Source organism: Euleptes europaea, chromosome 17, assembly GCF_029931775.1.
Source record: "Euleptes europaea isolate rEulEur1 chromosome 17, rEulEur1.hap1, whole genome shotgun sequence".
Classification (NCBI taxonomy): Eukaryota; Metazoa; Chordata; class Lepidosauria; order Squamata; family Sphaerodactylidae; genus Euleptes; species Euleptes europaea.
The window spans coordinates 29269799-29297356 of NC_079328.1; the positions used below are offsets into that span (position 1 = coordinate 29269799).

A 27558-nucleotide genomic window follows, 5' to 3' on the forward strand; every position below is an offset into this window, starting at 1 on the left:
CTAGGAAATAGGAAGGGTTGTAATCAATGCTGAAAGGAATCTCAGAAGCCAGAAGAATGTGAGCTAAGATTTCCAGTGGCTGGAACAGTACTGGGCCATTCCTTCCTCTTCCCCACAAACAGCAAGGACAGAATTGTGCAAATTAGCAAACCCTCCAAAATAAGTTATGAACAGAAAAGAGGGTAGCTGTGTTGGTCTCCAATAGAACAGATAGATTCAAGTATAGGTACAACTTTGAGGCCAACAAGATTTTCAGGGTACAAGCTTTCGAGAGTCAAAACTCCCTTCGTCTCTGTTGGTCTCTAAAGGCTAAGCACACAACCCCCCCCCCCCCGTGATGAATAATACCACCCCTTTAATGTCACTTTAATGCAGCAACCAAAATCCTTTCAGAACATTTCAGCCTAAAGTGCCCAGGGAATGATCAAGCGCTGAAAAATATTTCTCTAGCAGTTTTGCACAGTTCTGCCTTCTCACCTTTCTTAATTCAGGATCATGGGCGATCCATCTAAGGACTGCTTCAAAAACATGTCTTTCGTTCCCAACATTGAGCTTCTCCAAGGACAACACTTCTTTTAATTTCTGAGTATTCAGCTCCAGGAACTCCTCTGAACTGCTGACGTCCCGGAAGTGCGTTTCCAGGTATTCTGAAGCGAGGTAATGCACGTGACGCAAGCAATAGTGCAGCGCGAAGTCCCGGATTCCGATACAGTTCTCAGCAGCAATGCAACCCTCAAGGAACTCACAGCACAGGGTTTTTAGGTCCGTAAGCAGCAAGAGGTCAGCAGCTTGTACTACGTCCTGGATTGTGTTTTCATTTAGCTTGATCTGCAAAAAAACAATTTTTTAAAGGTTACAACTAGGGAAGTGAACAAGCATGCCACAAGTCAAGCACTAAATACCAAGGGATAACATTGTGGTTCACACACAGCCACCAGCAGCACACATAGCACAGGTTGATCACCTCGGATACAAAGTCATCACTAAATACTGTGACTTCTTGTAGGAATTATGACTCTCACCACTTAAGATGTGGTTTATGACCAGAAGTTCTAAAAAGGGAGGCCAGGTCTATCCAAGGCAGTTTGCCAAGATTAAACCGTACTGGTCTCCCATCTGCCCACTGAAGAGGTTCAGGCAGGTCAGTTACAACGAGAGTTTCCCAAGCACAAAGCTACATAGACTGAACTTTGGGGGAACAAACCTGACCACTGAAGATGTAGTCCAATATCTCTTTCATAATTTCCACAGATATCCCTTCAAGTTCAATTTTATAAGTTGAACCATCTTCCTTCGGCGGATTGTAGTTCAGCTTTGTTCTGAAAATTTTAAAAAGTGGATAATGTTAAAAAAGTTATACACATATACACAGTAAATGATGAATCCAAGATAGCCGCAAACTACTAAAAGACATTCATCCATTTCAGAATGGATCACTTTCTATCTGTAAACTCTCAAAGGTAGCAAGCCACACAGAAAGAAGGATGGTTAGTTGGTGGCTGTTGAGAGTACAACAGGCTGTCATGCTAATTCTATCAGGAAATGAAAAATGATGCCAATTTAGATCTTAAATCTCACTACTTATTTCATGCACATACTCCCACAATCCACTGGGTTTTCAAGATTATACAAAAGCATTCCAAATGATGACAAGGATAAAGTTTTCCAAATAAAAAACAATTAACTAGATTAACCTTGATCTGATTCACAAAGCAATTTCTGGTCCATGTAACCTTTGAGAGCTGTAGACATCCTATTGCAGGGGTGGGGAACCTTTTTCCCGCCCAGGGCCATTTGCACATTTATAACATCATTCGGGGGCCATACCAGGTGTAGATCTCCCAGTGGGGGGGGGAGAGGCTAGGGTTGCCAGGTCTCCAGCCACCACCTGGAGTTTGGCAACCCCGCTCCCCCGGTCATCCCCCCGCCAAGGCGGGAGGGCAGCCAGCGGTGGGCCTGAGCAAACGAGGCACCAGGGGGGCGCAGCCCACGGTCGATCAGAAAGGAAGGAAGGAAGGAAAACAGAGAAAGAGGAAAAGGGAGAGAGGGATAAAGAAATGGAAAGAGGGGGAGAAATAAAAGGACGGAGGGAGACAAAGAAAGAGAGGGAGAGAGAAAAACCTTCCCCACCACACACACACCCGCCGGCCCCACGCGACCTGGCCCCAGGCTCCATGCCCTCCTCCCCCAGAGTCCACAAAAGGCCCTCCGAAGCCCAATCAGCTCCTGCGCGCATGCTCTGCCGCCGGGAGTCGCGGGCCTCTTCCCCCCCCCTCTCGCTGCTCAACAGCAGACAGGCAGCGAGAGGGGCTTACAGTGTGCCCCGGCGTTCCTGCACGCTGCGGCTATAGGGGGCAGCCTTGGGGGAAGTGTCCCTCCCCTTCCTCTCGCCGACCAACAGCCGTCAGTCGGAGAGAGGAGGTCCAAAGGGCACCGCAGCACCCCTGCAAGCTGTGGTCCCAGGAACACCCTCAGGGAGGGCTGCCCTGCACCGCGCCTCCGCAACAGGGCCCCGGAGCTCCCAAGGGCCACAAAAAATGTCCTCGGGGGCCGCATACGGCCCCCGGGCCTGAGGTTCCCCATCCCTGTCCTATTGGGTCATATTGTGTTGCTTATGAGGGTCTGTTTTTTGTGTGTGTGTGTTATGTGCCATAGTCGCTTCCAACTCATAGTGACTCTATGAATCAATGTCCTCCAAAACATTCTATCGTTAACAGCCTTGATCAGGTCTTGCAAACTGAGGGCCATGGCTTCCTTTATCAAGTCAATCCATCTCATGTTGGGTCTTCCTCTTTTCCTGGTGCCTTCAACTTTTCCTAGTGTAAATGTCTTTTCCAGTGAATCTTGTCTTCTCATAATGTGACCAAAGTAAGATATCCTCAGTTCAGTCATTTTAGCTTCTAGGGACAGTTCAGGCTTGATTTGATGTAGAACCCACTTTTTGTTTTGTTTTTTGGCGGTCCATGGTATCTGTAACACTTTCTTAAAACACCACATTTCTTCCTGTCAGCTTTCTTCATTGTACAGTTTTCGCAACCAAACATAGTAACAGGGAATACTATGACATGAATTAAATTGATCTTGGTTGCCAGCAACACATCCTTACACTTGAGAATCTTTTTCTAGCTCCTTCATGGCTCCCCTCCAGCAGGGCTCTCTGTTGTCATACCTCAATTGACTAAGCTTTCCCCAGTTCCTGAAGAGGCCCATCGCACCCCAACCTGAATGTGCTCCCACTGCCAACCGAAAACTGTCCTGATCAGATAAGCATTTGGGCAGGGGCAAGCAAAAGCAAGGACACTGTGGCTCAGTGGTAGAGCATCTGCTTGGCATGCAGAAGGTCCCAGGTTCAATCCACAGAATTCCCAGTTAAAGGAACTAGGCAAGGAGGTGATGTGAAAGACCTTTGCCTGAGACCCTGGAGAGCCGCTGCTGGTCTGAGTACACAATACTGACTTCGATGGACCAAGTCTGATTCAGTATAAGGCAGCTTCATGTGTTCATGTGTACACACACAGCAAGAAGAATACTTTCCTCCTTTTGAAATACTCTCCTTAATTTCTTTTTAGGATTGCAACTGATGAGACAAGCCGGTGAGAAGGGATTCCAGTCTTGAAACAGCAGTCCACTTGTTAGTAAACTCAGGAATAAAAGACCTACCCTGCATTTTCAAGAAGTAAACTTACGGGGGGGTGGGGGGGCGATGACATGGGATTATGGTAGGTTGGGGAGAAGCTCCATGTTAACAAGATTTCTAAGCGGGGGGAAAAAACAAGAAGCAGAATCTTATTAAAAGACTACCTAAGTTGTAGTGTTAAGCACCTTAGTGGTTCCCAGGACATACCCTGAGAAACACAACAGTGCAGATAAGCAATGGATTACACAAGAGTGTGTTAACAGAAATGAATCAGAGGCACAGTTCAAAAGCTTTAAAATTATTATTTGATTCTATTTTATTCTTCCTTTCCCACTGTACTAAACTTGGGGGGGCACCCAATGAAGCCGATGGGCAATAGGTCCACGACAGACAAATGGAAACATTTCTACACTCAATGAATAATTGAACTGTGGAATTTACTGTCAGTGGACATAATGATGGCCATGGATCTAGATGGCTTTAAGGGGGAATTAGACAGATTTGGGAGGTTAGGTTCTTCAATAGCTAGTATCTGTGACAACTAAAGGGAACCTCCACATCCAGAAGCAGTAAACCTCTGAATACCACTGCTAGGAGGCAACACTGGGGAAGGTCTCGGCCTCTATGCCCTGTTGTTTGCCCTCCAAAGTAACTGGTTGGCCACTGAAAGAGACAGGATGATGGACTAGATGGGCCGGTGGTCTGATCCAGCAGGGCTCTTTTTTATGTTTATTGAACCATGGAACCCTTTCAACATTTAACCTAACTTGTCAGTATGTAACTAGGAGTCGCATTAGTGAATAGCACAAAGCAGTAGGCTGTGTAATGTTTGTGTGCAAGCACCCATATACAGATGCAAATAAGCATACAATTATGAAACGACATCTCCTGATCAGGGACAGGTCACTTGCCAGACAGGATATGCAAACCATGAAGCAATGTATCAAATATGCAAATCTAATCTGGTTACACATCCCTCATGGTAACAACACTGAGTCAGCATAAAAGCTGTTGCTTAAGGTTATAGGAAAGAATTACATGGGCTGGGAGAAAAAAATACCTGGGGGGCACAGGCAGGCACATCACTCCCCACCCACACGTTCTTTTGGAGCATCATATTACTCCCCCCCACACAAACACACACATACTTCAGAAGTGATTCGTGACTGCCCACATTTTAAAAGACTGAGGTTCACCCAATACACCTTGGTCCTTAGTTCTGCCCGATACCAACATATCTATAAATTTCTCTCTCTAAATCCCACTTCATGCCAAGCCACAGTGAAAGCAAGCCTATTTCTCCACACTTAATACACCATATTACCATTTGTGAGCTGTCAGAACGCCATCTCCCCATGTTAACCCTAATTAAGTCCTGTTTAACTGTGTTATAAAAGAGAGCCAGTCTCTTTACAATGGTGCCTTTTTTAATAGCTGAAAAAGCTCTCCCATCTCAAATCCTACAGTTGATTGTGACTTCAGTTTGTGAAAGTTTTACGGCCATTAAATTCAAGATCGACATAAAGAAGCACGACGCGACATTTTTAATGACAAGCCCCCTCCCCCAAAAGATCTGTCCTACAAAGAACAAGTTTTTTCCCCTCCAGGTCACACCCTAGCCCTTCGGCAGCACATATAAAAGATCTGCATCTTTGCCACACCCTCCACCGAGTGCCAATTCTCTTGAAATTTTTTGCTTACCTATTTGTTTTCAGGCGTTCTGTACATGATGAGCAAACTCAGAATGCCCGAGAAATAACAATAAATCATTGCAACATCACAGGACAAAAACTAGAGCACTCTGCCCTCCAACAGGGAGATACAGCTACCATATATTCATATGTTGTTTTTTTTAATTTTACCACAAATGCACAGAGTGAATAATGCCATCTTCATCAAACGCCCCCAAATAAACCCTCACACACAGAGTCTACAAGATCCAACCCTCTCCCCCAAGTCATATTTTTAGTTCCTGAAAACACACACACCAGACCACCACCACCATCCTTGGCCAGTGCAGATGGGGGCAGGAAGGAGGAAGAAGTGAGGAAGTGAGTGAGTGTGTGTGTGAGAGAGAGAATGTGAAGTACTCATGAGAACTTGCAAAGTTGTTGCTGTGTAACAAAAGTTCACTAATTTGTAAGCAGCATTAGTATCAAATCTGTTGTTGTTTATTAAAGTATCATTTTTATTCTTCTAATGCAAGTTAATGCTTTAAAACTATTTGACCACCTTAGACTGGTCAGATGGCCAACTCTGCCTTTTTGTACAGCAGTAGATTACAAAAAAAGGCAAAACATATTTCATATGCTGGCTTGGGTTGCTTGTGCAATTGGGCCAATTGCTTGTGCAATTGGGCTTTGTATAGGACCTACTGTTAGCTTTTGTCACCGGCTGCACAAAAGTGAGGGGGAAGTTAGAGTCTGAAGGACAAAATGTTCAATTTTGCGAATGTCCCCCATCCTATTTACATATGCAAATGCATGACATCTGAAGAAAGCTGAAATCTGGACTGGAAATCTTGAATAGCTGGGAGTGTTACTCTCTTTCCATGGGGGGGGGGACAGCTTGGCGAGCATAATTTTGTGAAGAAAACTAATCCACAGGACCTCAAGAAAGACTAGATAACTGACAGTGCCATCCTAAGCAAGGTTACACCCTTGCAAGTCTGTTGAAGCAGAAGGGTGCAATTCTTCTTAGGATGGCAGTGGGTCACACACAGTTTTGACCCTGAATTTCTTGTTGAGTTGGTGCTGAAAACTATATCCAATCTCCCATATTCAACAAATATGCATACTGATGCTACTTCGTTTTGGCCAACACTGCAAATAAATCAAAACATGCTTATTTGATTTTATATCTTCTAAACTTTCCCTTCTACCATCCAAGTGTATTAAATCTCTCAAAATCTGATGCAGCTCTCTAAGCTAACCAATGCCAACTGAAGGGGTACTATTACTTTTCATGACTGGCATAAATTGTATCAGCTAATGGAACCAAGCACAGCATTTGCCAGTTTATAAAAGCAGGACTGCATTAATTCCAGATCAACAGGTAACACACTGCAAAACTCCAATCACTCTCTCTATGCCAGTATTAACCATGCTTTATTCCTGCACATGGTGTTTTCCCCCCGATAATATTGATTAATTTTGTTTGTGCTTTCAACCCAGTTTACCATTATATTATCCTCAAAGGTCCCCTAAGTGAGGTTCAATTGTAAACGGAGAATAGGAAACTCACACAGCTTTGCCAACTCAACCCCACTGCAAATATATCAGTATTTCACCTCTATACTGTTTATAACCAAGGCAGCCTGCATAGTCCAGCTCAGCCCAAGCTGGTCAGAACTTGAATGATAAGCAGGGTCAGCCATGGTTACTTGGATGGGAAGACCAAGGTTGCCATGAAGAGGAAGGCAATGACAAACCACCTCTGTCTGGAATGCAACATGGATAGGGTCAGTTGTGACTCAAAGGCATCTCTCCTTCTTATAACCATACAACTTTTCAAAGCTATTTATAACTAAAACCACAATCACATTAAAATATCAGAAAAAATTAAAAATAAAGATATACATTATTTGATTATCGTAAGCATAATCAAAGAAACAGTAGCAATACCATGCTGACTATCCCCCCCACACACACACACCTTCAAACCAGTTGATCAAACTTCTCCAAGCAGGGATCCAACATGTGCCATAGGGTGAGTATGCTCTAATTCTAAATTAGAAGCGAATTCTAAATTAGAAGGATTTAAGCTCCTAGCGGTTAATAAGCAAAAGCCAAGCTAGTGTTGAAATAGATGGTCATTATATCCCACAACATTAGCTCTGTATCTAATTACAACACTGAAAAACTTCTTTCCAGATGTGGTACTACCTGAACATGCAGCACAGTAAATCACCATTGCTAAATCTTCTTTTCATAGAACTGAAAGCAACATCAAGGGTCTCATTCAGTATGATTCCATACCGCTTCGCAGCATCTCCCAAACAAAGTTTTTCTTCACAGCATCTCCCAAACAAAGTTTTATCTCTGGTAATTTGCTCTTAAACAGACACGACCCCATAGAACAAAGCAAGGTCTCACTGGAATAATCTCACATTCCCTTGAACTCAGACTGACACAGTTAGAAAAACTATAAGCTCAGCAGTTCTAAGTGAATATGCCTTAACATGATACACAGCTACATGATATATGATTCAATTACAGCAACCTCTGGGAAGCCATTCTAAAAAAAGAGTAGGCTAGAACTCCATATGAACCAAATGTGTTCACCCTGTCCCCAGAATTATCTACAATGTGCAGGAATTCCATAGGTACAGGCACAATGGTTCCTCAATAGATAAGGCGATGGAGACAGGATTTCCTACAAGGTAAGAAGTTGGAAAACATCTGTGTATCATAGCAGGAAACTTTGGTTAAAAGTACTTGCAAAAATTAGGAGAAAGGTGTGACAAACACTAGGCATGAATTCTTGGATAACTAATGGAACGGCAAAGGTTTTTTCAAAAAAGCTCAAGGAGCAGCTGAGAATTTCAGTCAAAGCCATACTGGATACTCAATGTAAGGTAAAAATTCAAAGGAAGCTAGCATGACCAGACCTTACACCCTTGCCTATAGATCGCTTCCCCTGAAAGTCTGCTTGGTACACTTCCATCTTTTGCTATCTTACAACATCTAAGTCTGATGAAGCATCCTGGTGGGCTTGAAAGTATGCACAACATTTTGTGTCAATTAGGTCTGTTCTAAAATGTATTACACTGATTTTGTTCTTGTGTTTGGGTTCTGACCAGACCAATATAGCTGTACAGCTATACTAGAAGGGAAATGACGCCAGGAATTCTGAATAATTGAGAAGCAGGACAGAACTATAGAGAGATCAACTACAACCTTCCTAAGGTAGTATACTTTTAAATAAACAAATGTTAGCACCACAAATAAAGACAGAAGGGAAGCTGTCAACACATACCATCACATGAAGAATCACTTAGCACTTTCATTAGCCAAAAGTGCTCCGAGACACTGACAATTATGACTGCTAGTTACTCACCTAGTCAGGTCCTTACATAAACATTGGAATTGATTTTCAATCTCACTCTCTCATTACAATTTAGGGCAATACACTGCACCAAATTTATGCAATGACTAGGCAGCTGTAGTCATCAGTCTCTTCACAAGCTTCAATAAAAAACAAAATCAAACAATACCTAACAGGAAGGGTAAGAAGCAGGAGATAGCACAGGTGGGCCACACCTTGCTCCACAACAAAGGAAGATGCTTTATCTCTTATAAGAAAGCCATGAATAAATCTAAAGCTGGTGGCTACAGTCCAATTATCTGGGAAGCCATTTGTATACCATGAGGAACAAAACCAGGCATAATTAGCTTGAGAACAGTTTATGGGCTAATAAGAGGTAAAACTTATTAATAAAGACACCCACGCCCATTCCAATTACACAGACAACTGGTATCGTGGCATCTGGGGAAACATTCCCCCCTTGACAAGATAATATAGATAACAGATTTACCAAATGGTTACATTCACATCATTGTCGATTACCACTTTCGAAAATCCATATTCACCCAATGAGACCAGGGAAGAACAGAAACCATGGCTAACATGACCTGTGCCACATATTCTATACTGCTGCTCACAGTTTAGCAAGAAACTGTGCTTCTGTGGGATCACTAGACTGTCACAGGGAAAGCGGACATAGAAATTAGGCCTAGTGGGGCCCGGGGGGCACCACAGCAGAGAGACAAGGAGCTTAGCCCAGTGGCCAGAGCCTCCTCCTGGTCCCAGGAATGCTTAGAGGAAGGAAATCACTGGATTTAACTTGGTATAAGGAAGTTGTCCGGGAGTGGATTGGGCTCCCAATCACAGCTCCAAGGCCTCCGTGGGGTGCCTCCAAACACATGGGCACTGAGCTGTGTGGGTATACCCAGCTAGTGTATAGAAGCTGGGTCCCTCCCTGTGGCTCAGCTGATCGTTGGTGCAGCTGGAAGGCATGGCTACGTCAGCCACGGCCAGGTGGACCAGCTAATGGGTGGGTATGTACGGGGTGTGTGTGCAGCAGCTCTGCCCCGCCCCATGGCTCAGATGACCAGTGGAACCATGCCTTCAGGGTGTGATGAGGGCCTGGTGCTGCCAGAAAGTGAGGTGACAGCCATGGGGCTAATGCCTCAGTTGGAAGGGGGCAGGAAAGCCTCAAAGGGCCAATTGATGGAAGCACTGGGGGGTTGGGACTTGCAAGGGCTGAGAGGGCTGAGCTCTTCCAGACTGAGGAGGTGGTTGAGGCTGCTTCCTTCCCACAGTTGACAGAGAGAGGGGGCCAAGAGAACAACCAGGGACAGACTGGATGGTAGTAGGAGCACCTGGGTGACAGCAAACTGCTCCCGCCCACATCTGAGGCCTGATGAACCTTTCTCCGATAAAGATTTCCATCAAACATTTTCTCCAGTAGGAAAATGCTTCCTCTTTTGGAGGAAGGCTTTCTCCAAGAAATACTCAACAGAAAAGAGCCAAAGAATTCAACCCACTGATGCCATAGACAGAATTTTGTACGGATTTTTAAGTATTGTTACTTCATTATGAGGGCTACTGCCAACTCTCATGCGATTCGTTAAGCGAGAGGTACTTATCAGCGAGTCCCTCTTTATTTTGTATTTTTGCCAGCATTTGTGGGGGTTGACACTATCATTACACATTATTGTCAATAAATATATTTGGTAGAAATTTACTATTGTTATTAAAACGTTTGGAGTTTTTTCCTTCAAATTTGCTACGTTTTTATGGTAGGGAGACAGTCATACTTTAGTCAGTCTTCCAAAAATTCTACTTTAGAACTGTAATCCAGAAGCCTGACATGAAACCCATGAGAAATCACATCACTCCATGCCCCCAGGCTCATACAAAGCAGAATCAAGCAAAAAAAAAAAAAAAAAAAAAGGCAATGCACCCCTGAGAACAGGTTACACCTCCCCACCTTTTCTAATCTTTCCATCCATGCTAACTGGCACACTCCACTATCCCCAGGCTACATAAAATGTTTCACATTTTGGCTACTACTTTAAGCATGGATACGATATAGGAAGAAGAAGAGTTGGTTTTTATATGCCGACTTTCTCTACCACTTAAGGGAGACTCAAACCGGCTTACAACCACCTTCCCTCCCCCTCCCCACAACAGACACCCTGTGAGTTTGGTGGGGCTGAGAGAGTGTGACTAGCCCAAGGTCACCTAGCCGGCTTCGTGTGTGGGAGTGGGGAAACAAATCCAGTTCACCAGATTAGCCTCCGCCGCTCATGGGGAGGAGTGGGGAATCAAAGCCGGTTCCTGAAGATAATTTTATACAAGATTTTAATAATTTTGTGCATGAAACCAAAGTTTGTGTACATTGAACCATCAGAAAGCAAAGCTGTCACCATCTCACCAGAAGTTTTGGATTGTGGAGCATTTTGTACATCGGATTTTCGGATAAGGGATAGTCAACCTGTACTTTAACAACTGAAATATTAATGTAATTATACATGGGAGACCTAGATATTTGTTTATATAGACTGAAAATAACAGTGATTGTGTTATGTGGGCTACTCACTGAACTCAGACCCAGACCTTTGTTACATGCTGCCATCAAGATGCGCGATGTTTCATCAACACTCCCGATTGCAATTTATCCTACAGGTAAAGGTAAAGGTGCCCTGTGCAAGCACCGGGTCATTCCTGACCCATGGGGTGACGACATCCCAACGTTTACTAGGCAGACTTTGTTTTATGGGGTGGTTTGCCAGTGCCTTCCCCAGTCATCTTCCCTTTACCCCCAGCAAACTGGGTACTCATTTTACCGACCTCGGAAGGATGGAAGGCTGAGTCGACCTTGAGCCAACTACCTGAAACCAGCTTCCATCGGGACTGAACTCAGGTTGTGAGCAGAGCCTGGACTGCAGTACTGCAGCTTACCACTCTGCGCCATGGGTATCCTACAGGTAGCTGCTATTTAAGGCAAAGGAATTTGCTGCACTGTGCAATTTTAAGGGTGTTGTAGCTCTAGGCATGCAGCTGATTTCGCTCTCGCTTTGAGTCCCATTCTGTTCCGTGCCTCAAAACAACTCCAGCTCTCTCTGGGGTCCTTTCCCTTTCTGTCCAGATATCTTCTCACAAGAGGGTACACACAGCAAGACTGGAGAGAGAAAAGCACGGTACTGCTATTTTAAAAATACTCCTCTTTGTACAATCTAGCAGGTAACAAGACTCGAGTTATTTTTAAAAAAAATCTGAAATCAGATTTACTACAAATTTCTACTGAGAAGCTTTCTCAAACCCAGTGGTTGGGGCGGTGGGTCAACGATGTTCAGTCTCAACATATACATATTACTTCAGAAGTAAGTCTTGCTGTGGTTTATCCCCAAGTAACTGTGAGTAAACTGAGGCTGTTGTGACTCAGTCACATTATGAGAGCACAAGAGTCACTGGAAGAGGCGATAATGCTAGGAAAAGGTGAGGAAAAGAGGAAGACCTAAAATGACATGGATTGACTCCTATAAAGGAAGCCACAGCCCTCAGTTTGCAAGACCGGAGGAACGCTGTTAGCGATAGGGGAGGACACTGATTTATAGGGTCGCCATGAGTCGGAAGTGACTTGACAACACTTAACACACACACACACACAACTGTGCACAGAAAAAAAGAAACCCTGATTTTGCTATCAGGAAATGTAGACTCTTTCTAAATCATTGTTGGGTAATAAAGTAAATCAGGTCATACTGAATTTCAGGTTTGTAGCAGTAGGATACCCAACAGTGTAAAATCAGGCTGCTTCACTGTCATGGCTTCTTCCCACATTAATTTGGAAACTGGCATTTGATCTCAGTAAGTTACCAATTTCTTCACAGGTGTATGGTTTTCAGTATTTTTGGGTGGCAGGAGAAAGGGAAGAGGGGAGATATTACAATATAGTCATGGTCCTTCACCAGTGCTCATAATTTCCAATCCATCAACTTTGCAGCTTGGGATTTGTTCTCAAGCAGTTTTCTTCTCCTCTTCCCCTGGCTTAGGGCAATAAGCTTCATGTCTGGCTCTGGCCTCTCCTTTAATTAGAGGTCTGAGTCTGACCCAACATTCACATTTTTTTCATCCATCAGCGTATTAAATCCACCAGCAAAATGCCCTATTATAAAACATGTCTTCAGGAGGAACAGTCTCCCCAAACAAAATCTTGCTGCATTGACAGAAAATTCAATTTTGGGGTTAAAAATCTACATATAATAATTGATTACACTGTAAAAAAGAACCAATTAGATTTGTAAGTTCCTACCCTCATTAAACGATCTTTCCCAGAATATGACTGCTGACTAAATCAAATATATTCTCACAGCTTACCAATATGGTTAAGATGTTAAACTTAACTAGATTGTAACGTTAAGCCCCAGTTGTATTACTCAGAAAACAACCTTGGGAGCCAGTCCTGGACTTTTAGGTTTTGACAGGAGTCTATCTCGTTGTTTGTGTGTGTTAAGTGCTGTCAAGTCGCTTTTGACTCATGGCGACCCTATGAATCAATGTCCTCCAAAACGTCCTATCGTTAACAGCTTTGCTCAGGTCTTGCAAACTGAGGGCTGAGGCTTCCTTTATAGTCAATCCATCTCTTCCTCTTTTTCCTGCTGCCTTCAACTTTTCCTAGGATTATTGTCTTTTCCAGTGAATCTTGTCTTCTCATAATGTGACCAAAGTACAACAGCCTCAGTTTAGTCATTTTAGTTTCTAGGGACAGTTGTTTAGGGATGTTAATTTTCTTGTGTATAGATACAGCTTTTTAGGCAGCTGTATGTTGTACAATATAAACTTGATGAAATAACTTACGAAAATTATACAGTATTTTTTACCAACCAAAATATCCAAAGTGTGCAAGCTTTTACGTTCTTTACATCTCCTAATCAGGCTGGATGCTAAAAACAAAGAGGGAAGGGACAAAAGATAGGTCAGATCCCAATTCTTCAGGCCACATGTCTGTTAAAATGCTTAATCAAAAGTATTACGTGGCTTTTGATTTTGAATTTTGGTTCGGACCAACACATCTACCTGCAATTTAAATAAGCATTTTAAAAATCACACGGCCAATTTCTTCCTGTCATCCAACTTAACAAGGACAGAAACCCTGCCAGGAAAAAAAGAACCTGTGTTGGATTCACAGGAAGAGTTCGTGAAAGGTGTTATTGGGGTAGACCTTCCCCCTTCTCAAGCAGTTTGCCCTTTGACCTGAATTTGGAGGACCAGGAGGTCTTCATAAGCGGTGCCACAGGACTGGGGGCGGTGGGAGAGCGATGAGACTGCAGCAATAATAACAATAAAAATTTAGTTTTTTTAGTGAGAACAATGTATAAGTTCACATGATTCTTTAGCATTGCTGCCTGCTCCCCCACACACATATTTTGCCGGTGACCTACTCCCAATCCTCAGATACCAGTTTTGGGACAAATAGAAAGCTGTTTGACCTACTCCCAATCATCAGATACCAGTTTTGGGAGAAACAGAAAGCTGTTTGGGAAAGGGCAGGAAAAAGGTCTTCTCTACCAACACCATTCATGAGCTTTTCTGGTGGATCCCTCCCCCAGTCTGCTGATCAATGTGTCCTGTGTATTTGAACTGAAATAATGCTTCAGTTAGACAATTTGCTTCTTTCCTGACCACTATATCACTGTGGCTGTAGAGGTAGCCTATGCGGCTAAAAATAAAAATTCAATTTTTTTCTAGTGCAAACAAGTTATAAGTTTGTATGACACACAACTGGTTGGAAGATAAACAAAAGGCCAATGGAAGTCTTAAAGGCTACGAGTTCTGTTTAAGGCCAAAACGGGTGAACATCAGAGCCTTCAAGTATCAGCTGGGGGTCCCTCTTCTCAAGACATCACACTTGACATCAAAGGTGCTGGCAACAAGACCTGACATTGTTTTACACCAACCTTTGCTGATGTTTAAACTCATAAAGAGGAATTAATGACTAATCTACTAACTCAGCCAGAACTATAAACTACCTGATGAAATGACAACCGTCAAACAACCAATGCTTAACAAAGCTTGTCATAAACGCCTCTAAAGCCAGCAAAAACCCTTTAATTTAGGTTATACAAAGAGTAATGATTCAATATTCAGAGCCTGTGCATTGACCTGAAACCACTTATCAGAGCAGACAGAGCTGAAAATATACCAGTGTTTGAAACGGTGTGGTCAGGCTCTATCAGTCAGATTGCTGGGGCTTATTAAGCATTTCATCCTGAGGAGGCCATTAATAAAATATTACTTTCTCTCCAAGGGTGTCACAGTGTTTCATGCTGTAATACCAGTTGTCATTTTCAGCTTAAAGTCATCCATGCAGATTTCAAGTAGGTGTGTGTGTGTGTGTGTGTGTGTGTGTGTTAAGTGCCGTCAAGTCGCTTCTGACTCATGGCGACCCTATGAATGAAAGTCCTCCAAAATGTCCTATCTTTGACAGCCTTGCTCAGATCTTGCAAATTGAAGGCTTCCTTTTTTGGGTCAATCCATCTCTTGTTGGGTCTTCCTCTTTTCCTGCTGCCCTCAACGTTTCCTAGCATGTCTGTCTTTTCCAGTGACTCTTGTCATCTCATGACGTGACCAAAATACGATAGCCGCAGTTTAGTCATTTTAGCTTCTAGGGTCAGTTCAGGCTTAATTTGAACTATAACCCATTGATATGTTTTTTTGGCAGTCCACGGAATCCGTAACACTCTCCTTAAGTAGGTATGTGGTGGTATTCTATTTTTTTTTAAAGTATTTTAAAGACCATCACAAAAATGAGGGCGGAATTACACACACGTACACACAGTCTTCAGCTGTTTTCTGTAAGCCATGCCAAAGCCAATATAAAAACAAAAACACCTTTTTGGCATACAAAGCATGAATTGCCAGAGAAGCTGCCTTCCAATTAACTAAAGGTAAAGGTCCCCTGTGCAAGCACCGGGTCATTCCTGACCCATGGGGTGACATCACATCCCAACATTCCTAGGCAGACTTTGTTTACAGGGTGGTTTGCCAGTGCCTTCCCCAGTCATCTTCCCTTTACCCCCAGCAAGCTGGGTACTCATTTTACCAACCTCAGAAGGATGGAAGACTGAGTCAACCTTGAGCCGGCTACCTGAAACCAACTTCCGTCGGGATCGAACTCAGGTTGTGAGCAGAGCTTGGACTGCAGTACTGCAGCTTACCACTCTGCACCACGGGGATCCTAATTAACTGCCAACCAATAATTTCAAAACCTTTTCCCTGATTAAAAACAGCTTGCCTTTGACCTTTGCAAATCAGCCCGTGTTTGTCACACTAAACTGGAGAATGTTGACAGTGCCCTGGGTAAGTAATGTTGGTAAACAAATGATGAGATTTCCTGTATCGCTTTACACCCAAAGAGAGGAAAAAGAACAGAGGGAGCCATGTGAGCATGAGCAGGCAAAGAGGGAACTTGACAATAATTTCCCCAAGAACTCATCCAGACTCTATACGTCTGCTACTCTGGGGGCTGGTCAGAGCTTAGGCTTCTGCCTGCCTGTGAATCATACAGCAGACTGTACAAACATAGCTACATGCCATCTCTTGTTAATAGCGCAATGAGATTAATGTGCTTTCTAAGGAAGTAAACGAATTAAAAGGACATGGTATCCAAGATGGGTCAGAATGACACAGCAGAGGTCCAGGATTTTAGCTCAGTGCATCTATGGGCCTATTCAGCGCAACATCTCTCTGCACTTTGATACATGGTGAACGACAATGGTGTGTAATGGTTAGAGGGCCAGACTAGGATCTGGGAGACCCAGGTTCAAACACCTATTCTGCCACAGAAGCTGGCTGGGTGACCTTGGGCCAGTCACACACTCAGCCTAACCTACCTCACAGGGTTGTTGTGAGGATAAAACAGAGGGGGGGTAAACAATGTAAGCTGCTTTGGGTCCCCACTGGGGATAAAGGATATTGTCACTGCTGCTGAGGTCGCGTATGGGGCAAGAGGAAAATGAAAGGGTAGGGAGAGAAGAAACTCTCTTCCTTTCAGTCTCTCCTCACATCCTACCTTTCGGCTCTAGCCTTGGGACTATGCCCCTGAAGCCTAACTGCCAACTGTACCCAAGCTTTAAATATGGCATTTCTTCCTTCCATTGTTTTCCCTCACTATCCATTTTATGTTGTCAGCTCCTTGGGAGCAAGGACCTGACTCTGTTGCCTACATTGCTCTAAGGCACCACTATATTGTTGTTTGTATCACTCTACCAGTAAAGCAAGCTTGGTTGCTACCTAACCAATCAGGTTGGCAAGAAAAAGAAAACATTTGAGGTAGTAACCTAAACAGCTCTGAGATGTTTAACCAATCTTATTCAGTTGTTTATCCTGGGTTGGGGAAGGTAGCTGGTCTCTGTGCCAGCGTGTGGACTAATGAGGCATCTGGCTACTGTGAGAAACACAATATTGGGGTCTACATGAACCACTGGTCTGATCCATCAGGGTTACTTTTGTGTTCTTATCTAGTTTCCTACCCTAGCTCCCTTTCTTTCGTCACAAAGTCCTTAGAACAACCTTCCTTCAGGGCTTTTATTAATATGATCATGAGCTCGAAGCTAGGAAGCAAATGGTCGAAATCCTAGACTTGCACTATTCATGCATGACATGCATATCCTCCACAATGAATGGCTATTAACATAAACAGCTTCACAAGATTACAGGGCTTGTGAGGGCCTTATGAAAAACTAACAAGGTGTATTTTTCAAGGTTGCTAAATGCAGATTGGTTAGAAGTTAGCATTTTTAATAATCCAAGGTGGTTAAAAAGAATGGTAAGAAAGCAGATTTCTTTCTAGGCTGTAAAAGCCAGCATTATGGGCAAGCATGTCAGGAAAAGCTTCTGATATATAGCTTGAAAAAGGCACAGGACCCCTGCAATTAAAACAAAAAAGTTGGCAACCTCCATTCCAAATGCTCAAAGTAAGGCCACACAGTTTAATTTGTACTAGGGCTCCAAGCTATCTAGAAATCATGATTTGCATAATCCTAAAGGTATGTATGGGATGGGGGAAAAGGTATCTTCTCACTGTTGAAAGACAGACCCACTTCGCACATGCTCAGGGAAACTTTCAGCCAACCTGCAGGAATACTTCATAAATTGAACCTTCATTTTCAGAGGCAATATCGGCTCTAGATACTGAGGACAAACAATCAAGGATGGCCTATCTGTCAGCTTTACAGAGACCAGAGTCTTAACAGTCTATTAATTTGTTGGCTGTTACTACAAACGCAAAAGCTGGACTAGATTGGACCTCGGTCCTGGGTCTCCTAAGGCTTACTTATTGGAGAGTTGAAAATAATTCTGCATATGCTCAAGGCACCCACCTCATTATTGAACTGGGCTCAGTTCAAAATAATCTAAGTTAATAAACAGGGTGACTGGAGCATGTTCACAACAAACCTTCTGCTCACTGGATGAGTAAATATCAGGGATAGGGGGAGGAAAAGATTTCCAAAGCAGAAAAATTGCAAAACCCCCAGCAACACTTCTAGGTGCACCTAAATCCTCAAAAACACCTTGATGTGTAAACACAAAACACAGGCCAGGCCTTGTCCCGTCCGTCCCCCGCCAGGTGGCAACCCTACTAGATATACATATAAACCCTTACTCGTGAAGTATTTGAACTCATAATGCAAACACTTGCCTTAAGAGCCCCAATCTGATGAGATACCTAAAATCAAATACATACATGGCATATTTTCTGCTCCTCATGAGCAAGGAGGCAGTGTGCAGTAGCGGTTAGAGTATCAGCCTAGGTTCAGGGCAACCCAGGTTAGAATCCCTACTCTGCCATGGAAGCTTGCTGGGTGACATTGGGCTAGTCATGTATACACTAAGTCTAACCTACCTCACAGGGTTGTTGTAAGGATGAAATATAGGGGATGGAGGAAAAAAAATCTCCTTCAGAGGAAATGCGGATTGCAAGGAAGCTAAAGCAGAAACTAACACTACAGCCCTAGGCACGCACGGACGTAGAGACTCCCTTTCATTTGAGCAGTACGGGTTTATCTCCGGATAAAAATTGCCATGGGCTAGCACTGCCAGCCCACATCCAACTTACCTCGTTGTAAGCAACACCACACATCCAACTTAACTTCAGAGGTCAGGGGCGAAAGGCTAGAGAACTTAAACCTCAACCCCCCGTTACTCTGGAGTAAGCATTTACCCCAGGTTGGGCCCGTGGCTCAGTGGTAGAGCATCTGCTTGACATGCAGAAGGTCCCAGGTTCAATTCCTGGCATCTCCAGTTAAATGGACTAGGCAAGTAGGTGATGGGAAAGACCTCTGCCTGAGACCCTGGAGAGCCGCTGCCAGTCTGAGCAGGAAATTGATGGACCAAGGGTCTGATTCAATCCCTGGCATCTCCAGTTAAAGGGACTAGGCAGGTATATAGTTGATATTCAAACTAAAGTCAATGCATTTACCTGGGCTGAATAAAGACCTTGCATTCATGGCTCATTACCAACGCTGATTTCTCCACACCCATCTCTCCCCTGGACATCACAGACTCTTCTGCATACCACACCTAATCCCATCACGCCTGCTATTCACACTTACACACTGTTAACATTTACATACTAATGCTTGTCTGAATTCACTCTCCTCTACTTAAAGACAGATGGATTCACATTCTAAGCTGTATCTGAAGAAGTGAGCTATGGCTCACAAAAGCTCACACCCTACCAGAAAATATTTTTGTTAGTCCTTAAGGTGCTACTGGACTCTTGCCCTTTTCTACTAGGCAGGTATAGGGGATGTGAAAGACCTCCCTGCCTGAGACCCTGGAGAGCTGCTGCCAGCCTGAGCAGGCAATACTGACTTTGATGGACCAAGGGTCTGATTCAATCCCTGGCATCTCCAGTTAAAGGGACTAGGCAGGCATAGTGGATGTGAAAGACCTCCCTGCCTGAGACCCTGGAGAGCTGCTGCCGGCCTGAGCAGGCAATACTGACTTTGGTGGACCAAGGGTCCGATTCAGTATAAAGCAGCTTCATGTGTCCATGCGACCAGCCCAGCTCTGTTTCTGCCACGGTGGGTCAACCATGACTTCGGAGCAAGCCTCGCTCCAAGGGGACCCCCCCCCCAATAAGCGTGCCCACTGCCCCTGGGCAGGACCACCCCCGGCTCCGAGGGCGGGCGGGCTCCAGCCCATCCCTGGGCCGGGTCTCACCTGATGTAAGGGCTGGCGGCGGCCAGGATGTTGGTCTGCACCGGGATCTCCTCGCCCTCGAGCACCAGGTGGGCGTCGCAGAAGCGGCCCTCCTCGCGGAAGGAGCTGAGCGCCCGCAGGAGCCGGGCCGGGTGCTGGGGGTCCGACACGGCGCTGCCCTGCGGCCCCGCGGACATCCCGCCGGCCGGCCTCGCTCGCGCTGGGGAGGGGAGCGGGGGGAAGCCCTGGGCCGCCTTCGCCGACGCCGCTTTCCCGCCTTTTCCCCTCACAGGCCTCGGCGTTCCTCTCAACGGTCTTCCTCCCAACGGTCTTCAACCGTCTTCCTCTCAACCGTCTTCCTCACGCGCGCAGGCCGGACCGCCCCGCCGCCAGCCGGCGTCTCACCATCCTTCCCAGCCCCGGCCGTGACGTCATCTCCCCGCGCCGCCCCTGCCGCGTCACGAGGAGGAGCGACCGGGAGGGCTGGGCCTGGCCGGGCGCGGAGGCGTTTTGTTCCGCCCTCCGGGGGGAAAAAACAAGCCTGGAAGAAGAGCCGGGGGCTTGGGCTCCTCGTCCCCTCCAACCCGACCTCATGGTGGGAGGCGGTCTGTGCATGCTTAGAGGCTATTGGGTTGGGTGTGGGGGAGGGGATTTCATTTGCAAATTGGGGTTTGCGGGTGTCCCCCCTTACTGTAGTAGGTGATTTGCATTGTTTTTTTAAAATATATATTTTTATTATTTTTCAATGATTACTATACATCTCATTTGACAATACATCCTATATACCAATCTTTGACTCGATAAAAAATTAAAGAATTATTAGGTGTATGTCTTCAGTATTAAATATAATTAATTAATTATAATTGACTTCCCCACCGACTTCCTCCCTCCATACAAATATCTGGTGTCTCCTTTGTATTAATATTGTGATTTGCGTTTTGTTTATATATAATCTGTGTGTGTGTGTGTGCAGTGCCGAATTTACGTATAAGATAAACAAGCTATAGCTTAGGGCCCCACTCTCTTGGGGGGAGGGCAAAAATTTAAAGGAAATAATAATTGTCGAAGGCTTTCACAGTCAGAGTTCATTGGTTCTTGTAGGTTATCCGGACTGTGTAACCGTGGTCTTGGTATTTTCTTTCCTGACGTTTCGCCAGCAGCTGTGGCAGGCATCTTCAGAGGAGTAACACTGAAGGACAGTGTCTCTCGACACAAGAACCAATGAACTCTGACCGTGAAAGCCTTCGACAAAGTCCCATTGAGTTCAACTCATGGGATTTATTCCAGTAAACTCAATGGGAATTACTTCCGAGTATGTGTGCTGATCTCATCAGATTTTGGAAGCTAAGCAGGGTCTGCTGTGGTTAGTACTTGGATGGGAGACCACCAGGGTTGCTACACAGAAGGTTGCTACACAGAAGCGGGCAATGGCAAACCACTTCTGTTCATCTCTTCTCTTGAAAACCCAATGGGTTTTCCATACATCAGCTTCAACTTTATTGGACTTTCCACCACAAAATGTACTTAGTATCTGATGAAATGAGCTTTGACTCATGAAAGCTTATACTGGAATAAATATTGATGCTGAACAGACTGCTTTGTATAGATGCTGAACAGACTGCTTTGTAACCAAGACTGATCATGTGTTCCTAAGGTTTAGGATTGTTCTTATGACAATAATGGGTGGAAGAATAAATTACACATATCTACATGGTAATATTATTGTTGTTGTAATAACAACAATAATATTGTTCTAGAAGGGGTAGATGTGCAACCCAAACAACAAGGAGCCCCTTTAAAAGGCTCATTTTTTGCTTAAGCTTCTGTGAGCCAGAACCCACTTCATCAGATGCGTTAAGGCTGCGCTCCTCATCATACCTGGGAGTAAGCCCTACTGAATACAGTGGAACTTACTTCTGAGTAGACCTGCGGAGGATTGTTATGTAAGAGTGCAGATATATACACATGCTGGAATGAATGCATGTTCCTCCTTTGTTCTCATCTTTGTGGTGCAAATTTTTGTTTGCAAGCTCCTCAGGGCTGGACCTGCCCTCTTGTGTTTTGTACAGCACCATACATAATACATATTGATGGGATCTATATAAATGATGATATCCACATAGTTATGACTTAGCATGACTTTCTGACCCCTGTGCATGTAGCAAATATCTGGTGTTTGGCCTGCCCAAATAGAAAAATAAACACAGGGTGATGGATCTATTATGCGTGTATTATATTATGCACGTACCCAATCATATTCTGCATGGTGATACAAAATAATCTGTGGTCAGGAGTTGTTGAAGTGTAATTATAACATGTGACCGATGAATAAACACATAACATACCACAGAGTAATCAATACATGGAAAGATAATGTCCTATAAATATGGCTAATGAAAGAACTCAAACTCAGGGACAGGTAGCCAGCCTTATTTCAGCATGCATTTGCTTTAATCGTGAGTGTTTGTTATAAAAATGGTTAATCATCACAATTCTAAGACGGCATGCACCCAGACCTTAAAGAGGAGTTTCACATTATCCTGTTAAAAAGGTAAAGGTCCCCTGTGCAAGCACCAGGTCATTCCTGACCCATGGGGTGACATCACATCTCGACGTTTACTAGGCAGACTTTGTTTACACGATGGTTTGCCAGTGCCTTCCCCAGTCATCTTCCCTTTACCCCCAGCAAGCTGGGTACTCATTTTACCGACCTCGGAAGGATGGAAGGCTGAGTCAACCTTGAGTCGGCTACCTGAAACCGACTTCTATCAGGATCAAACTCATATCTTGAGCAGAGCTTGCAGCTTACCACTCTGCACCACAGGGCTCCTATTACCCTATTAGCTTTGTCATATTCATTGTGCTACAGCTATAATTCTGGAGGGCCCTTTGGATCAGCGATTGCAGAACAACCCAAGCAGATGATCTGTAGCTCAGCAGTCAGGTATAGGCAACTTGGTGTGTTTCGAGGAAAAATCCACAGGTATTGTTTGCATTTCTATGAGGAAACAATTTATGGTTAATTAACTGCCACTTTGTAACTAGCCCCGTGGCGCAGAGTGCTAAGCTGCAGTACTGCAGTCCAAGCTCTGCTCACGACTTGAGTTCGATCCCAACGGAATCATCCGTGGCACAAAGTGGCACAGATGCTGGTGGGGGTCACGCCATCTCCTATGGCGCTTTGGCCCCTCCTTCAGGATTGCACGGTTCAAGAGCCATGGATGGTTTCATACACAACTACCTTTGGCTCTAGAGCCATAGCTTACAGGCCCCTTATAAATCTAAAATAGTCATGGTAAAAGAAAAAAATCATATATAATTATATATATATTGTGTGTGTTTGTGTATAACACACACACATATATAATTATTTTACATGTACCAAAGGAAACTAGGAGCATATCAGCTTTATTTTTATGTGAAACTGTTAATTTTACTGTATGTCTTTGCAGACACGACTGTCCAGCATGAAAGTTTCTAAACAGAAAATAACTAGCTGGGGCAAATGATGTCACAGCATATATTGTGCATCGTACCTAAGGCATAGGAAGTATGTGTCTAGTCTGCACCAGTTAGAGCTTACCTAGGGTAGTCAGTCTGGATTTCTTTACCTTAATAAAGATGTTGACAAACTGGAATCGTTGGCTGTGGTGTAGAACAGCCTTGCTAACACATTAAGAATGCAAGATGTACGAGAAAAGACTAAAGGATCTGGATATATTGGACTGAATGGATTTGAGGCAGGTAACATGGAGAGTGTAGGGTTTTTTCTGCATTGTTGTCCTTGCTTTTTACAGTTGCTTGCAGCTGGCTGGTAGAACTAGTAATGTACCAGACTGAAAGTCGCTCGCCTGGGTCTTGATAAAACAGGACTGCAGAAAGAGAAAGTTGTCTCATACCAGGCAGGCACTTCTGTATATGCATATATATTCTGCATATGCATGCATTTCTGGTGGTCTTTGTTCAGTTTGTTGAGTTGCAAATGGAGCAGATCTGCCCTAGAAGCTACCAGAGACCTACTGATCCAAACTCTAAGCAGGAACTCTTTAATTGAATCAACATTTTTAAAGCAGTGAAATGCAGCCAGAAGGGTTGGCCATTTTTTTTCGAGCAACAGAGGGGCTCAGCATTCCCTGTTCAAAGTTTCTGTTCACTCCATGGGGGAAATACCACAATAGGCTTTTGGGGGCAGTATGGGGGCAAACAGCAGCTTGGAAAGGATTATAACACCCTTAAAGACATTATGTCTTTAAAATGTGAGGGGGATAAGCACTCCCCTCCCCCTGTCATTGCTCAAAAGAAATTGGTAGCTCCCCATGCTTGTATTTCAATTTTAAAAGGTTGGCAAAGCTACAAAGCCGTCCTAACCGAAGTCACACCCATCTAAGCCGATTGACTTCAGCGAAATAGAAGGATGCACTGCAGACCACATCTTTCCTGCCCAGGTTCCCCACTGCGCCAGAGGGAGTTTTCTGGATGACCTTATGCCAGTGGTTCTTTCTCAGCCTAACCTACCTCGCAGGATTGTTTTGAGAATAACATGGAAGAGTGGGGAATGATGTGAGCCACTTTGGGTTCCCTTTGGGAGAAAAGCAGAATACAAATATCTGTAAGAAGGCCCATATTGTTCGTGGGTTATTACTGGAACCCTGGCAATTTCATAACCAAGGGAGTTGTGCTTTGAATATACGTAACCTGAAAGCCATAACTGATTAATCATGTCTCAATTAGTTGTTTGTTTCTGCTGTCACCTGTTGTCAATTATGCACAGAATCCTAATTGTGCTTCTGCTTTTCCCTTGAACCTGTAAACAGTGACTTGGCGTGCTCAAATAGCTTATGTAGGCCAGTAAGGAAAGCATGTGATGTAATACTCAGCTCCAGGAAGGACAGGTCTAAGAATACTTTGGCCTTTTTTGCATGGCTGTTTCCCTCGCCGTCATCCCTCTGATGACTTCAGATCTTTGTTTTGACTATGCATGCAGTTTCCGACCGTCAGAGGTTGCCTCGCTCTCCCCGCTCATTTTCGCATGTTTTCCCGCGTTTTCAGGAACCTGTTGTTTTTATCACTAATTTGAAAACGCGGGCAAAATGCATGGAAACGCAGGAGGAGAGCAAGGCGACCTCTGATGGTCGGAAACGGTGTGCATAATCAAAACAAAGACCCGAAGTCGTCGGAGGGGTGACAGCGAGGGAAACAGCCATGCATAAAAGGCCAACGTTTGACAGTGAGTTGCTGAAATAAACAGAAAACTATTCAGGCCTTCCTCCCCTATCTGAAGAACATAAGAAGAGCCGTGCTGGGTCAGACCAAAGGCCCATCAAGTCCAGCATTTTGTCCACACAGTTGCTGACCAGCTGCCTCTAAGGAAGCCCACGGGCAGGATGACAGCAGCAGCATCCTCCCGCCTGTGCACCCCAGCATCTGATACAAAGAGGCATACTTCCTCTGATACCGGAGGGAGGAGATATCCATCATGACCACTAATAGCCTGGTCTTCTGTGAATTTGTCCACTCCCCTTTCAAGTTGGCAGTCATCCTCACATCCCGTGGCAGCAGATCCCACAATTTAACTCTGCGCTGTTTGAAGAAGTACTTCTGTGTGAAGAAGTACCTGCCTTTCTCACAGCCCCCATCTCTCCCAGTGAAGACAGGATTATCAACTTTTATTACATATTGCTTCTTTCTATTTCACTATATGGTGTTCACCTTCACTCAGTCTTTCCTTCCCCCCTTCTACTGCACCACCCTATTATCTTTCTACTTCTCTTTAAAAAAACAAAAAACAGAACCTTGGTTTTATTTCCATGCAACCCTTTCTTTTTTTCATTCTAGCTTAATTCAAGTACTGAATAATCTTCCTCACCTAATTACCTGTGGATATGGGTACGTGGAGGTCTGATACAATGCAACCATGTTGGAAGGTCCCATTTCCTGGTGGCGATTCACAGGAACATCATCATCCATTTGTATCCACTGCATGCATATGAACGGCTTCTGGGAATCAGTGCCAGCCAATATGGCTGCGCCAGATCAGACATTATTTTTCCCATAAGGCTGTATCTACAGGGACACTTGCTATGGGAATTTACAGCTTCAGAACTGGACCACTGTCCAATACCACTAATTGGAAATTTAGGTCCCTATAAAAGTGTAAAGTCTGTATCTCATCGCTCAATAAGGGGTGTTTCACACATACAACACATGAACACATGAAGCTGCCTTATACTGAATCAGACCCTCGGTCCATCAAAGTCAGTATTGGCTACTCACACCGGCAGTGGCTCTCCAGGGTCTCAGGCAGAAGACTTTCACATCACCTATTTGCCTAGTCCCTTTAAAACTGGAGATGCCGGGGATTGAACCTGGGAACTTCTGCATGCCAAGCAGATGCTCTATCACTGAGCCACAGCCCCTCCCCTAAATAAATAAAGAGATAAATTCTCTCTAGGAAAAAAAAGACATATACCATCATTGGTAGATGTGTGTTTATGTTGCCGCAAGTAAGCTGGTCAGGAAGCCGCTGTGTTCATAATAAACGCTGACATCACACTCCACGAGAGAAAGTGCTTGTGTGTTTCCCTGTGGGAAGTAAACATTGTGTGCGGAGAGGGCGTGAGCGAGACTCAGATCGGAGGGGAAATCAAAGCCTTCCTGTTTTTCGCTTGGCTAATGAGTAAAGGATCACGAATGACGGTTTTACCAGCTAAAATGAGGGCAGCTGATTTCAGCACACTGGCATAAATCATGATTAAGTTCAGCAGGGCACCCTAACCGGAAAATTTGGTTTGCCCCGCCCCACAGAAAACATGCACACCCTTTTATATTGCCTGCTCACAAGGGGCTGTGTGTTGTCAGCTTCAGCCCGATTACGATCTTCTGCGTTGAAATTTCTTCCAGGATATTGGTGGTGCAATTCCTTAAGTGGCTGGATTGATTTCAGTAGCCCTAAATTGCATGTCCGGTTGGAGAGCTCATGGTCTGATCCTGCATCACGAAAGTCAAGAAGCCGTGCATTTACTTCAGCAATGACGGAAATGGAAGCTCAAAGAGTGACACAAATCAAATTGGCCAGAAAAACACTTTGGATGGAAAGAAGATTTTACTGGAATCGGACTGTTCACTAAAATGGTTTTGTGGATAATTCTTAGGTACAAGATATTGCTTTGCATTGCAGCAACTTGTTTTGATTAGGCTAAGTTAAAAATCCAAATGGTCTGTAAGATCCGATGTATCCAATGTGTGTTAAACTCAAACTTGAATTCAAATCCTTTCTTGAACATTTGAATCTGCCTTATTCTTGGCCTTGGACCCTTGGTCTGTCAAGGTCAGTTATTGTCTTCTCTGACTGGCAGCAATCCTTCAGGGTTACAAGCAAAGGTCTTTCGCATAATCTACTACCTGACGCTTAAATGGAGATGCCTGGGATTGAAAGTCATTCAGTATTGTTTGATTCCTTTATAAGACCACCATGAAAGGTACCTTTTGTGAATTAGGAAGATAATGTATTTGGTTTTCCCGTGACTCCATTTCTGTATTTTACATCCATTTCTGTATTTTACATCTTAATGCACCTAATGTACACTTGAATAAAACACCTAAGGCAGGGGTGTCAAATATAAGGCCCACAGGCCAGATCTAGCCCCTTGAGAGCTTTTATCCGGCCTTTGAACCAACCGAGGCAGCCACTCCCGACAAAGTGACAT

The 27558-nt window shown here is 44.3% G+C and overlaps 1 protein-coding gene across 1 annotated transcript in view; it reads right to left on the reverse strand.

Annotated features, from left to right (window-relative positions):
• Nucleotides 1-20049, reverse strand: part of GAN (gigaxonin) — a 30002-nt gene extending 9953 nt beyond the window's left edge. Inside the window, exons 1-3 of the mRNA XM_056862741.1 lie at nucleotides 19874-20049; nucleotides 1205-1319; nucleotides 478-828 (exon numbers count right to left, since the gene is read on the reverse strand). Of these exons, the coding sequence (XP_056718719.1) occupies nucleotides 478-828; nucleotides 1205-1319; nucleotides 19874-20049 (642 nt within the window). The remainder of the gene's footprint in view (nucleotides 1-477; nucleotides 829-1204; nucleotides 1320-19873) is intronic.
• Between the last annotated feature and the right edge of the window lie 7509 nt (nucleotides 20050-27558).